The following is a 15,748-nucleotide window of genomic DNA, read 5'->3' as shown; positions in this document are numbered from 1 at the left end:
GAGAAGGCGCTCAATAGTGGTTCCAAAAACTTGGTTCAGGTGTGATCGCATCCTGGGAACAGATGAAAACTTTGTTTTTAACTCAATTCCAAGCTGCAGTGAAGTACACGCCACCAGTTACCACACTGGCTAATGTGAAATAGAAGGAGGGAGAAAGTTTGACCTCATACTTCAAAAGGTTCAATGCAGAATCCACTTTGGTAAGGGGCGCGACTGATGAAACACTGAAAATACTTCTTATAGCTGGACTATGTGTGGGAACAGATTTCTGGCAGCACCTGCAAGGGAAGGACCCTGTGTTGTTAGCTGATGTGCTTGCGCAGGCGGAATCATTCAAAGCAATTGAGCAGTCGCTTGTAGAAACAAAAAAGAACGACAACACCCATAACTCTAAGGGGCGAGCCAAGAGAAGAGATAGATCCTTGAGCCCAGATTACCGGCAGAATGCCAGAAGCCCTAATAGGGTGAACACCATGAACACGCGGAGAGAATGAAGCCCGCCATCGAACTAAGAGAGAAGGGTCAGCAATTATACCCCACTGGCAGCATCCATTGATCATATCTTCGAGGTAAATAAGGATATGGGAATCTTCAAGAAACCAGACCGTCTAACTTCATGACAGACCAGAGACAAGAAGAAGTATTGTGATTACCATGAGTCTACCGGCCATGACAACACCCACGAGTGTCATCACCTAAAAGATGAAATTAAGGAATTGATCAAGGCTGGGTACCTGGGAGAATGGATTGACAAGGTGAAACGACGCAGGGGAAGCAATGACAAGGGTAAGGATGAAAGACAGCCCCCGCGGGTGGAAGATGTTGAAAAAACAGCGGAAGTTAAGTTTCAGAGGGCTGGCAGTATCAGGGCAATTTTTGGAGGACACCCTTTTGTTGGTGATAGTAATCGAGCATTGGAAAGAAACGCGAGAGAGGCACGGCATCTGCCACTCACCAACATTCACAGCTTGGAAGACAGACCTCCAAAGATCTTTAAGGGAGAGTCCGCTGACATTACATTCAAGGAAAAAGAATCAAGGTGGATGCATCATCCCCACAATGATACGCTGGTGATTACCATGCTTATTGGGGCAATGAACGTACATCGAGTTTTCTTGGACAATGGGAGCTCTGCAAACATCCTGTACTACAGCACATACAAGAAACTGGGTTTCCCGGATAGTGATATGTATTTTGAGGACGCGCACGTCTATGGCTTCACGGGAGAAGCGGTAAGAGTTATGGGTTCGGTTAGACTCCCTGTCACACTTGGGGAAGGAGCTCTTTCGGTTACCCAAATGATAGACTTCAAGGTGCTGGACCAGGAATCCGCACATAATGAGTTGGTAGGCAGACCTTGGCTGAGAGCATTCAGGGTGATAACCTCGATACACTACTTGATGATCAAATTTCCAACACCCAACGGAGTAGGCAGTCTGAGAGGGTCGCAGTACGAGTCGCGTGACTGTTAACACAAGGCTGTTAAGGAATTTCGCAGGAGAAGATACGAGGGAAAGGGTCTTACATTTGAGGGTGCGGAAGATACCAAGTGGAGAGGTTCATGCCCACTATTTCGTAGAAGGCCCAGAGGAGGAAGAAACCCATATCAACGGGACTTTTATTTCGACATTGGGTAATGTTTCGAGGATCCGTAGTGTGGAAGAAGTTGTGATGAGCCATGCAGAGGAGATCATGCAGACGGAGTTTAACAGAGAAAAATGGGAAGGAAGAAGGGAGATTTTGTAAAGTCTAAAAAATAACCTCAAGGTGGATGCTCCCGAAAAAGAGGACGCGCCTTTGAAAAGTAAAAATGAAATTGAGGTTGATGCTCCTCCAAATGAGGATGCGCCCTCCACACCTGCGTTGCACAACCTCATGCCTTGTCCTGAGGTAGATGCTCCCACTCATGGGGACGCGCCCTCAGATGCAAGAGTGGAAGTCGAAGATCCCCGAGACTTTGATTTCAATTTGGATCCTAGGATCCCTATGCCCGCCGAAAAGACGGGACCGGCCGAAGACACAATATCTATTCTGGTTGACAAAGATGACCCGAACAAGGTTTTAAAAGTGGGATCCCAGTTAGGTGATGAAATGAGGGGAAGTCTTACCCACTTCTTAATTATAAATCTTGATGTCTTCGCATGGAGTCATTCAGACATGGTGGGAATCGACCCAGAAGTAATGTGTCACCGGTTGAATATCTTCCCGAATTGTACGGGCATACGTCAAAAACGCCGCCCGGTGAGCGAGGAAAGGGCGATAGCATTAAAAAAAGAAGTAGACCGTTTGTTGGAGGTGGGACTAATCAAAAAATCTTTCTACCCCGAATGGATTTCAAATCCAGTGCTTGTGAAGAAGTCGAACGGGAAGTGGAGGACGTGTGTGGATTTCACAGATCTCAATAAGGCATGTCCAAAGGATAGCCTCCCGCTCCCACGAATTGATCAGTTGGTTGACGCGATAGTAGGGCATGCCTTGCTAAGTTTTATAGATGCATACTCTGGTTACAATCAAATTCCGATGTACGGTCCCGATCAAGAGCATACATCCTTCATCACTGATAGGGGGTTATACTATTACATAGGAATGCCGTTTGGTTTGATTAACGCTGGCGCAACCTACCGGCGGTTGGTAAACATGATGTTTAAGAAACAAATTGGGAGAACCATGGAGGTGTATGTGGATGATATGCTGGTAAAGTCTAAGGCGGCAAATGACCATATCAAGCACCTGATGGAAATGTTTAACATTCTAAGGAGGTTTCGCATGAAGTTAAACCCATAAAAGTGTGTGTTCGGCGTGGATTCAGGCAAGTTTCTCGGGTTCATCGTCAATCATAGGGGAATTGAGGCCAACCTCGCAAAAATCAAGGCATTGTTGGATATGAAGTCACCTACCAATGTAAAACAGGTGCAGAGTTTAACTGGGAGGATTGTCGCGCTGAATCGATTTGTTTCAAAGTCGTCTGATAGATGCAAGAAATTCTTCAAAGCCATTAAGCTGGCAGGGAAGGACTTCATGTGGACACCAGAATATGAAGAGGCCTTTAGGAAGATCAAGGAACAACTAGGGGGACCCTCCCATATTATCAAAACCATTGGATGAATCTCTAATACTTTACCTCGCAGTGTCTGAGTATTCAATCAGTGCAGTTCTGGTAAGAGAGGAAGATGGGAAGTAGTCACCAGTGTATTATGTGAGCAAGCGCTTGCACGACACTGAAACTCGCTACACAAGCATGGAGAAGTTGGTTTATGCCCTGATTCTTGCATCACAAAAATTACGGCCGTATTTCCAGGCCCATAGAGTTGAAGTTCGTATGGCATACCCATTACGGCAAGTCCTTCACAAACCAGAGTCATCAGGGAGAATGCTGAAGTGGGCCGTGGAGTTGGGACAGTTTGATTTGGAATATATGTACCGGACGGCGATTAAAGGACAAGCCTTAGCTGATTTTTTGTTGGAATTTGACTCCGCAGTTGATGACAAAGCTTTAGTGATGCTACACCCACCTCACGTTAAGGAGTCTTTGGAGGAATTTCCACATCCCTGGTGGATCTTGCATGTGAATGGGGCAGTTAACAATGGAGGAGCAGGTGTGGGTATAGTACTCGTGTCTCCAAAAGGCCATCATCCGATGAGCGTAATTCATTTCAAGTTTTATGCAACAAATAATGATGCGGAGTATAAAGCATTGATTAATGGCCTAAAGATCGCTTTGGAAATGGGAGTGCAAAACCTAATTGCAAGAAGTGACTCCGAGTTGGTGGTGAATCAGGTGAATGGTGGATTTCAAGCGCGAGGTCCACGAACGGAATTGTACTTGAGATGCACGCAGCGCCTGATTGGAATGTTCAAAGAGGTTAGGTTGGAATGTGTGCCGCGGGAGAAGAATAGTAACGCAGATGCTCTAGCAAAGATGGGGTCGCAATAAGAGGCTGTGTTATTAGGATCCATACCCCTTGAAATCCAGGAGATTCCTAGTATCCCAGAGATAGAAATTATGCAAGTGGATGAGGCTCCCAAAGAAACATGGATGACGCCCATTCTGGCCTACATTCACGAGGGAACACTCCCCGAGGATAAGTTTAAGGCTCGTCGACTCCGCTATCAGGCTGCAAGGTATGTGATGTACGATGAAGTTCTGTACAAAAGGGGGTTCAATCAACCGCTGCTTAGATGTGTTAACGAAGAAGAATGAAATTACATCTTAAGGGAAGTACATGAAGGAATCTGTGGCAATCACTCGAGGGGTGGCTCGTTGGCGATGAAAGTTTTGCGCCAAGGGTATTATTGGCCTACAATGAAAGAGGATGCTACAAATTTTGCCAGGGCATGCGATCACTTCCAGCGCTTTGCAAACTACTCATCTATACCAGCGACGCTCTTGACGACTATGATAAGCCCGTGGCCGTTCGCCATGTGGGGGATAGATCTAATTGGAGAGTTGCCCAAGGCTAAAGGGGATGTCAAGTATGCGGTGGTCGCAGTTGACTACTTTACTAAGTGGGCAGAGGCTATGCCATTGGCAACTATCACGGCAAAGAAAATCAGAGATTTCATTTTCAATTCCATTGTTTGCAGGTTTGGTATTCCTTACAAACTTGTCTCTGACAACGGGAAGCAGTTCGACAGCAAGGAATTGCGGCAATTGTGTGAGGACCTGAAAATTAAGAAGGAGTTTGCAGCGGTCTATCATCCTCAAAGTAATGGACAGACAGAAGCCGTGAATAAAATAATAAAGCACACCCTTAAGACCAAACTGGAAGAGCGTAAAGGGAATTGGCCTGAAGAACTTCCAAAAGTTATGTGGTCTTACAACACTACTCCACGATCTATAACGGGAAAAACTCCATTTATGCTGACTTACGACTACGAATCTATGGTCCCCGTGGAAGTTGGTTCGGGGTCGCTTCGTAGAGATCGATACATGGAGGAGGATTCAGAGGTTAATCAAAGGCTTCATTTAGATCTTTTGGAAGAAACAATGGAGAATTCTCAGCTGGGCTTGCGGCATATCAGCAACGTGCCGCAAGGTATTATAACAAGAAGGTAAAAGGACAGCTGCTAAAGGTAGGGGATTTGGTGCTCAGGAAGGTGATGCCGAACATGAAGAATCCCCAGCATGGAGTATTTGGAGCTAATTGGGAAGGACCATATAAGATAAATGCAATTTTGTGGAAAGGGACTGATCACCTTGAGGATATGGAAGAGAAGCTGGTTCCGCGAGCTTGGAACGCGGAACATCTTCGGAAGTATTATCAGTAAGGCGCGACTTTGGCCCCTTACATATCTTTTTTACTTAGGGTTATGCCCAGACTATAGACTAGAATTAAATAAATTCCTCCTAGCCTAGGGGGTAGTGCATGTACTATTACCTTAGAATTAGTTGAAGGGTCATTTTTTCGAAATAATTTCCCCACAGAGCATAGTAGTCGTGAGACTGGTGCAGTTTTTGTTAGTGTAGGTGCCCTAGAGGCAATACATTATTATTTTAAATCTTTATGTCAGTTGAATCATTTAATAAATGTATTTATTATGACCTTAATTACTGCGATATTTTGTTAGCATAATAAATGTCCTTAGAATCATGATACACATTGTATAGTTTAAGTACATGACTTGAACTTGAGATTATATAATATATCATATTCTTAAAGGTCCCTAGTCGAGTATTATTATATAGCACAATAATAATACATAGATAGACTAATATGTTGTTTGACAAGATAACCACATCTCATTGGTTATAAGTATGGGGATACTGTGAGAGTACATGGTACTGGACAGACCCACAGTGAGATTCTTCATCTTTAATAAAGTCATAAGAAAGACTCACAGTGATAATGGTGTAACGATCCTTTGACTTGAAATCATTATATTTCTATACGAGGACTAATATACTTTGACTACATTAAAAGTTACTTTTGATCGGGTGATGATAAAAGTGGACATCGGGTATATCATGAGTCGTATAAGAAATATGAATGATAGATAAAGGATTTAACCCTCCTATAATTAGGAGAGATATTATTGGCCTCTTGATTGAGTGAGACTATAAAAGCATGGTCATGCTCAAATAATGATTTGTCTTGATAGTCTACTCATGGATCAAGTAAATCCGAATTAAATGTTGAAGAGGATGACTAAATACATGCCTCGAGTTTAATCTATAATATGTATGGTTAAAGGGATTATATTACACGAAAAACATTAATCACGAAAGGTTTTATCTAATCACGATTTAATTATTGTTTAATTGGGTAACAATGATGTATTACTAGATACCGCTCATTGTTTATAATTTTATTAGAGAATAAAATTATTGCCAATTAAATAATAGCCTATAGGGTCGCACAAATAGAGCACTTAATGGAATAGTTAATTTAAATTATGGATTTAAATTAATTGATGATTATTCGAATTTTATTATAATTAAGTAAGACTTAATTGAGATAATATAAATTCGAATTAAAAGGAATGTTTTTGCCCATAATAATTAAGTATGACTTAGTTATTAATTAAATAATATAAATTCGTTTTTATATTTAATCCAATACCTACTAGGGTTGGGCTTTGCTGTTATGGGCCTTTTTAATCAGCCATTATAAATAGATAATGATAGGTTAAAGAGGGGGTACGTTTTTTGAGAAAACCCTAGAAGCAAAGAGAGGCAGAGGCAATTCAGATCATCAAGAAGGAGGCTAGTACATCCATTCTGTAGTCAAGTTCATGAGACATTCTTGGAGGTGCTCGTGTGGATACCATAGAGGTGTTTCTCCGAGAGGTAGACACAAAGCGTGATAGCTAGGATCTCCGTTGAGTTCGTGCAAATTAAGCTCTTGAAAGGTATGATTCGTTATCTCCATAATCTGCCCAAAATTATACATGGATCTTGTTTTTGGGTTTCGAAATTTTTTTTTGTTTTATTTATGTTTATCCGCTGCGTTTTATGCCTCGAAACCCAACAGTTTTGACACCAGAGCGCATTATTAATGAAAACTTTGAAAATTTTCCAAATGGCTGTTTATTTGTTAATTTACTTAGTTGTATGACGCGTCCTAATCACAAGACGCGCCCTGAGTGGTAATTCGTTTAAAGGGAACAACAAAGTCAAGGTAAAAATGGAATAAAGACGCATACTGTTGCTAAGGACGTGCCAAAGTTATCTTGGTTGATGCTCTTAGGACGCGCCCCATTTTGCTTTGTGCCTTGCATAAATACATAAGTACAACATGATATCATACTCATATAATATCCAAAACAAACAAAGACGCGTTCAAAAAAAGAGGACGCGCCCTTAAAGGACATCTATTTAACAGATAATAATATAAACACCGCAAGATTCAAAAGGCGACGCGTCCTCATAGTAGGACGTACCCAAATATATGACAAACAAAATAATTAAGCGAGTAAAAGTTTGCATGATTAAGGCAGAAAAAAGCGTCATAAAACGTGCAGGCAAATGAAGTTCAAAAGTGATCATTATAATTTGCAAGGCTTGAAGGGGCCCGCACCCTTAAAGTCATTCAGATAAAATTTCGAAGATGGAGAAAGGACGCGTCCTAGGCAGGAGGCGCGTCCTGTGGCTTGTCTTGGTTGTCTGTAGGAGGAGGTTGAGTCTGAAGCAGAGAAGGAGCAGGGGATGTGTCCTCTTCCTCCAAGCCTAGAAAGATCCTTTTGCTCTTAATGGAATCCACAGCCCTAACTCTGAAGTCATTTACCCATGTTTGGGTTTCTACATCGAACTTTGAGAAAGTATACTCTGGGTCATTTGCAATAAACCCAGAGCACCACTCTTCGAACCCAGCTGCGAAGCCATTTTGGTAAACCGGCTTTTTCTCCTCTTTCCACCCACGCAGCCTGTCATTGTTTAGAGTGTCAAGCTCTAGCTGCATGGTGGAATTCAGTGTGATAACACTCTCCATCATTTTCTCCATAGAGGAGACATTACCTTCCAACACAGCTTTCTACGTCTCAAGACGCGTCCTGTCCTCCTCCAGGCGTTTGATCTCGACATCCTTTTCTTGGACAAGCAAATTAATGTACTTTCCAGAGATTTTTCTTATCTTCAGCTTGGCTCTTTGTAATGTCGGTGGCAGCAAGACGCGCCCTGAGCCTTGCAAACATGTTAGCACTTTGCCTGGCGTGCAAATGAAGCTCAGCTGCAGCCCTCACCATTGCCTCCTCTATCTGTTGCTCTGTCCTGAAAGTCCAGCCTCTAACTTCGTCTTCAGTAAAGTCGTCAGCTGAGGACGCGCTCAGATATCGAAGCACAAAGGGTTGATCATCTGGCACTACTTTCTGGCACTTTGAGGGCGCGTCCTCCTCCTTCTCAGGGATGTCGAGCAAAGTAGTGTCAATTATTTTTGGTGGAGGAGAAGGAGTTTGCAGGGCCCTGCTTCCTAGCCCTTAGCTCTTTGGAAGCTCCAATAGCAAATCCTTTTGGGAGAGAAGCCATATCTGTGACATGAACATGAAAAAACATTAGTTCTATAAGGTAGATGCGTCCTGATAGTAGGACGCGCCTAGAATTTAATTTAAAGACTGTCAATGCAAATGTCAAATAAAATATATGTGAAAACATGTAAATGCATGAAGATATGTCAGGGAAAGTAAATGAGACATGAGGAATGCATGTATGTGTCAAATAAGGAAAGGATGACGCGTCCTAAATATATTACATGCCCCACCTAAGGACATACTGGCTATAATGTGAGTTATGGGAGAAGCGTAAGTCATAGGAAAATGGTGTGAGTCCCAAATGACTGGAACAAGACGCGCCCTGAGATTAAGGCGCGCCCAAAAAAGAGATATGTGTGCAGGAAACACCCGTAAAACGTATTAAGGTTTGGGTATAAAAGGAAAGACAAACATTAGCATGACGCGTCAAAGAATCATGACGCGCCCTACGGATTTAGGTAAATTGATATTTTTAGAATGAGGAGCTAATTATGTAGCTTTGGACGCATCCAAAAAGGATGACGCATCCTCTCTCATATACACTTACCTTGTTCTAAGTCGAATTGCTTACTAATGTTAATCTCGACCACTTCTGTGGCACTAAGGCCCCTGGATTTTTCTGAGGCTGTGAGAATAGGTTTGCCATTATGAAATTCATGAAAGTTGCAGATAGAGGCAACCCGGGCAGATAACGCGCCCACCAGTTTGAGGTTGTCTTCCGTGATCATGTCCTTGAGGTTGAAGTGCTTCTCTGCATACTGAAGAACTTTATCTGCTCTCTTTTTTCTTTTCCCTGTTAATTCCTTTTGAACTCTTTTTTCTAGAGATAAAAAAATAAGGACTTGCTAATTCCTTTTTTGGAAAAGCAGGACGCGTCTATAGTAAAAGACGCGTCAAACATATGAGGACATGTTTTGGGAATCACTTACTTGGTTCTAGGTTGAAACGAACTCGGGATCTCTTAACGTCATAGATGTAGAAGAAAGGTTCCTTCCAATCCCTCTCGTGGCTGATCTTGCCTTCATTGAATTCCTTGTTATTCAGCCTCTTGTTGACTACAAAGAAATGGTAGCCAGGGATTGATTTTCTTATGCTGTAAAAGAAGCTGAATTCCTTCATGGAGGGCGCGCCCAGTTCAAGATTGTGGTACATCATGTACAAAGCCCAAGCTAGTTTGTACGAGTTTGGAGACAATTGAACCGGGGCAACGTAATACCACTTCAAGATCTTTTTGATGTATGGGTGCAAGGGCGCGCCCACGCCTAGAGAAATCAATTTTGGTGTGAGCACCATTCTAGGGATCCTTTGGTTCCCAATGTTAAAGATGTGTGGCCTCATGGTCCGAAGAGGGTGCGCCCAGATGCCCTCCATGTCATAATATTTCATGTGCCACTGGATCTCCAAGTTTGTTGCGGTGGAGTCGAGGGCTACACAGGCTAGCTTGCTTTCTTTCTTCCTCCTGGCATTTTTCTCTGCCTCAGTTAAAGTATCAAGCTTGGTCCAGTCACAATCCACTTCGACATTCGAGGGTTCCCAGTGTTCGAGGGGTGGGTCGGATTTTTGAGGAGACACAGGATACTTTTTAGGATCGGGACTTCTTTTTTCAAACTCACTTACGCTGAGAGGAGACGCGTCCTGAGAAGGAGCCGCGTCCTGTGAAGCTGACGCGTCCTGAGAAGGGGACGCGTCCTCGTCTGAAACAGCCATGCGTTGGGGCTGTTGGCTGGTGGTGAGTACAATCTCATCATCCGTCCAATCTTCGATGGCGGCCCTAACATGGAGAATTAGAGTTCTTTTCTGTTTGAATTCTTTCTTTTTCATTCTAGAGCTTATGGAGACATGATCCATAGAATCAGAACTGAAATCAGACATTATAGAGATCTTTGATTTGAGGGAACCGAAGACGCGTCTTTCTGCTTCAAGGAAGGAACTCGTCCTGTGAAATTCAGGAAAATCGGGTTTGAAGGAGATCAAGTGTGGGGAGTAAATTTCGAGGCGTTTATTGAGAACTTTGAATGGATGGAAAGGTGATGAAGATGACGCGTCCTCCAGCTGCAAAAGTAGGAAGAAAAATTTGAAGACGCGTCCACATAAAAAGAAAAAAAAAGAAGAAGAAAGATACTGGAAATATGCGAGGACGCGTCCTAAGAATCTATCGCATGGAATGCACTACGAAGACGCATCCTAGTAAAGTATTGTCCCTATGTGACCTCTAGTTAAAACGACTTAAACATACATCTTAAACAAGGGAATATAAGACGCGCCCTGACGGGTAGACGCGTCCTATGTGGTTGCAATGCAGTGGAATTCTAACCGACTGTTAGCAATTTGGGGAAAATGTAATAAAACCCTAAAAACATGTAATTCAAGAATCAAAATAGCAAAATATGGAGATTTGTTATATATACACATATATATATACACGACGAAAATGAAGAACAATGCATGAAAACATGAGGAATATGAAGGGTTTTTTACTTACTATGACCGATTTACTCAACCAAATTAGGAAATAAAAGAAGATTTGTGTACCTCGTGAGTTGGGGGTTGGATGAAGCTAAGAAAATCGATTGATGGCCGGTGAAATCGTCGGATTCTTGGACTTAACTTTCTTGCGGTGGCGGTAATGGCGGTTTTTGGAGAGAGAGAAAAGAGGGAAGTGATAATGATATGATGTGATCGAGGTATTTATAGAAAAGTGGGTGGATGACGTGTGCGCCAGCTGTCACGCAACAGTTAGTTGTGAATAGAAGCCTTGGGCGCGTCTAGATCTTAGGACGCGTCCTAACATACTACAATGGGGTAATCCAAATTTTGCCTATGATTGTGAGTAAAATTCCAATTTTGTTTTCAACTGCAAATGGAATTTGGGGGTAGTTGTTATATCCAAAATTTGGCATTGGATTGACTCGGGTCAAATGCGGATTATGTACAGTCAAAACCAGTATTGCATCATGGATGGTTAGGACGCGTCCAGGCATGTAGGACGCGCCTACCTTTGAGGGGATGTTTAATGGTCTAGTGATGGTGAATTTTGGAAGTGCGTTGCTTGGGAAAGACGCGCCCAAGAGATGTGGACGCGTCAATCATGGTGAAAGGACTTGGCAAATGTGGTCTTGTGGCAAGTCAAGGTTGGGGGACGCGCCTGTCTTACTTAGGGCGCGCCCTGAATAATGGAATTCTTTGTGCGATGGTTTCTGAGGGGACAATGCAGGTTTCAATAAGTTGAGGACGCGCCCAGGTTCTTAGGACGCATCCTGGGCTTGGCCTAAGTATTCTCAATGGTCACTTCAGGACAAAGCTTGTATGGAGAGGAGCAATGTAGATTGTTTTTACTAACGTATTTGTTGTAGGTATTATTTGAAGAATTCCCTCCTTGAGACGGTCAAGGAGGGGGATGTCCGTGAAAAGCTTGAAGGCCTCTAGGGGTATGCCTGATGATTGAAGGCCTCCTCCTGTATTCAACGAGTGTCCTCGTTGGGGATGCGGGGTTAACATTTGTGTGTGCTTTGGGAACTCTGTTCTTGTATTCAACGGGTGTCCTCGTTGGAGAACTTTGGAGTCATCCTGCACTTTGCACCCAAAGGCTTGAGATCACCTGTCCTGTTATCTGGTGGGTTATCCTCATTCGGGAGACAGGGATGCGTCCGGCACTTGGGGTGAACCGTGGTTATACCTGCGTTCGTACATCAAGGGAGATAGCTGTAGCGGAGTGTTATCCTTGCGCAGGGAGATGCACTATCCGTGAAGTTCTGCGATTACGGACGAGCCATGGGCCTTCGCGGTTGGGCCTCATAGTTGGACATTCCTAAAGCTAGCGGAAGACGGACTTTGGATGGGCTTCTACCGGGCATAAGAATAAGAAGTATAAGCCCATTAAATTTCTTGTTCCACAAGAACTACGTCAGGCTTGATCCCTATATAAAGGGTACGTAGGCACATTGAGAGGGTAAGAAGTTGAGAGCTGATAAGAGAGCCACCACTTACTCTGATCAATCTCAGCCTAAAACAACCACAAACCACCATACACCGCTTGATTTTCCGACGAAGAATCACCGTCATAGATCTTAATTCCGACAAGAAACCTCAATCTTTGTTGTTACCAGATTCCTCCGTCAACACGAACAAATCTCATACTTGAAGGCTTAAAATATACGACATTTTTCTTTAGGGGTTTATGTGTACAATATGTCAAATTTTAAGGTTTAAGTTATAATTAAGCCTTTCATTTAGCTCTTGCGTTTCCCTGGTCAGTTTTATTGTACCATAATGAATATGATTTAAAACCATATTGATACTTTCAGAATATTTAGCCCTGACCATCTTCATTACATTAGGATGAACAAATTTCTGATTGTGGAGAACGAATTGGATAAACATAATCTGAGTGGTTTTGCTTAGTTTGAGCTTGTTTTCCTTAAACCACCACCCATAATTCATCAAGAAAGGCCTAGCTTCGCATAATACTTCGTCTTCACCATTTAAGCACCTACCTAATAATTTACTGTCTATTAGTGGCTTCAAATACTCAATTCTTGTCTTTGCCAATCCAAGCAACTTATAGTTGCCTTTAATAAGTGCTGATGTGTGCTCTCGCTCAAGAAGAAACCAATACTGCAAAGCTTCCTCTTTTTGCCTGATCTTTGCATTTCAATCTTCCTTGAATTGTTTAGTAGCATCCCCATTATTTCTTGCAAGTGATGCTTGATCGATCCTACTAACTGGGTTTTGAAATTTGACCGGGGTCCTTTTCTTTACCCAATGAATATTGTTGACAAAGAGAGACATCAATGAGACATAGCAAAATGGAAACGCAGAACAAATGTGAAATTATATTCTCCATTGAAATTGAATCTAATTACTTCTTTGTTTTTGTCTCTGTTTTGATTATAAGCTTTTGAAGACTTTAAATAGTTGTTGACACTTTTAAATTTAGGGAAATTTACAAGATAGTTTGACGAAGCATATAGGGAAGAAATCTATCTATCTTTACCCTTTATCTATATTAGCCTATAATCCGGGCTTATTATAATATTTGCAATTTACTTATTATATAAAAGTAAATTATAAAAAATAATAATTATGTATTATTAAAATTAAAGAAATTAAAATTTTTATATGTATGGTGATACTGATTGGTTTAAAATAAGAATTATTTTCTAATATTAAACTATGAATTATTAAAATTAAGTTTGGAAGTATTTGGTTTCTTGTGTGAGAAAGAAGTTGAGAGCAATTAGAAGTTAAGTTGAATTGTAGTTCAAAGAGTTTGTAATTATATTAGATACATATTTTAATATATTAAATAAACTATTTTTGTTTTATCTTTATTTTGGAAGGTGAAAACAAATATTTTAGAAAGGTGTTAACCAACCGACTAAACGAAACCATGTTTCGCATTGTAATTCAAAGAGTTTGTAATTATATTAGATACATATTTTAATATATTTAAATAAATTATTTTTGTTTTAACTTTATTTTGGAAGGTGAAAACAAATATTTTAAAAAGGTGTTAACCAACCGACCAAACGAAATCATGTTTCGCTTGTAATAGTATAATATAGATAGTATAGATAAATAATAAACCAACATAAGTATAAAATTAGTGAGACATTTTATTCAGTTATGACTAATTTTCCCTTATATCTATAATTTAGTTAAAAATGGTGTAGTTGGTTATAATCGAACTCGAGTCTATACATTTGCAAATATAAGTTCATACCAATACAACATATAGTCACATATGTTATTAATAATACACATAATATGTGAGTGTCGTAGATAGTAAAACATTTTATTTTTCACTATTAGTAGATAACTTGAATAATTAATTTTAAAAATAAATAAATTTATCTATCTATCTATCTATATTTCTACATTCACGGGTATCAATGTATTAGAGATTTTTATAAGGTCAAACCATTAAATAACGTATATCAAAATTGCTATTTTGATTTATTATGATTTGTCATGGACTTGACCCGATTTTTAAAAAGCGCTCAGTATTTGATTGATTATCCTACAATCATGTAAAGTTACGATCTACGGGGTTTGTACTCAACCAACTATTTTTTCTAAATTCCACTTTGTTAAAATAATATGAACATTAATATTAAATTATAAACTATGTGTATGTGACTTTTTTAATAATGGTGAATTCTTAAAAGAGTAAATTTTAAATTCTAATTTTTTATACAAAATTTTATTAATTTTTTTTTACAATTTTATAAAGAAAATAATTATAGTAGTTAATGTAATTTGAAAAACGTACTGACTTAAACGATTTTTAACAATACTCTATTATAAAAAAAATTATGTATTATTTCATATAATTAAAATTACATATATTTAAAAGTTTGTGAATGAAATACGGTACTTTTCGTAATTGTTTATTTGGTACGAAACAGTTTAATGTTATTCTAAAATTATTTTCATTTTTGAATTTTAATATATGAATAAAACTTACGCACACATTAAAAATATGACTTCATTCGATCTGTTATAATTTAAACTTTGTTGCGAAGTATTTGAAAATATTATACCGACACTTCAATATGAGAAATTTGAGATTGGGCTGATACATCTTCTACTTTATATGCAATAAGTTTTTATCATCTTATACTCATATATATTGGAACTACGCAAATTATAATACACAACAACATATTCAACTCAAAAATCAGAGACAATATATATATATATATATATATATATATTTACTAGAATTTTTAAATCCTGAAAAAGAATGAGAATAAATGTAACACAATAAATCATTACTGAAGCGTCTAAATAATCTTTGAGCCTAAACTATTTCATGTGCTATTTTTTATATATGTTAATTAAATTATTAGGGATTACATCCGTTATTTTTTTTAACCGCAACAGCTGACTTTTCAAAAATTATATACACCGTATTCCGATATTGCTAAAAATAGTTCCGATATTGCTAAAAAATAGTATGTGCCTCGCACGGGTTATTATGCTAGTTTATATAATACACCAACATAGGTTTAAAATCAGTGAGACATTTTATTCATATAACATATTTTCCCGTGTGTATATTATATTTAAAAAAATGTTGTTTATGAGAATTGAACCTTAGTCTAACCTCTAGAATGCACACTTCAATACCACTATGTTAATATGTCATTTATGATTTAAATCATATACTTAATATGTGTTTGTCACATGTGGGTTATAAAATAACATTTTAATTATATTTTCTTTTTATATTTGTTGATTTAGTTATTTATATATTTCTAAAAAAATTAAGTTACTATTAAAA

At 39.6% G+C, this 15,748-nt stretch overlaps 1 protein-coding gene across 1 annotated transcript; it reads left to right on the top strand.

Annotated features, from left to right (window-relative positions):
• The first annotated feature begins 3,238 nt into the window (after positions 1-3,238).
• On the top strand, positions 3,239-3,934 carry LOC141690876 (uncharacterized). Its single transcript, XM_074495653.1, has 2 exons — positions 3,239-3,565; positions 3,713-3,934. Exons 1-2 carry the CDS (start codon positions 3,239-3,241, stop codon positions 3,932-3,934), a joined length of 549 nt encoding a protein of 182 aa, XP_074351754.1.
• Positions 3,935-15,748: the final 11,814 nt, after the last annotated feature.

This window comes from Apium graveolens, chromosome 1, assembly GCF_009905375.1.
Source record: "Apium graveolens cultivar Ventura chromosome 1, ASM990537v1, whole genome shotgun sequence".
NCBI lineage: Eukaryota > Viridiplantae > Streptophyta > Magnoliopsida > Apiales > Apiaceae > Apium > Apium graveolens.
Note: the sequence above shows the minus strand (reverse complement) of the source record. Positions and strands in the feature narration are given on the sequence as shown.

Bases quoted from the DNA above. Each gene is read 5' to 3' on its own strand.
- LOC141690876 (XM_074495653.1), top strand. From the start codon at position 3,239: ATGGAGAAGTTGGTTTATGCCCTGATTCTTGCATCACAAAAATTACGG. The intron at 3,566-3,712 runs GTGAATGGGGCA...AATGGCCTAAAG, and splicing joins ATCCCTGGTGGATCTTGCAT to ATCGCTTTGGAAATGGGAGT.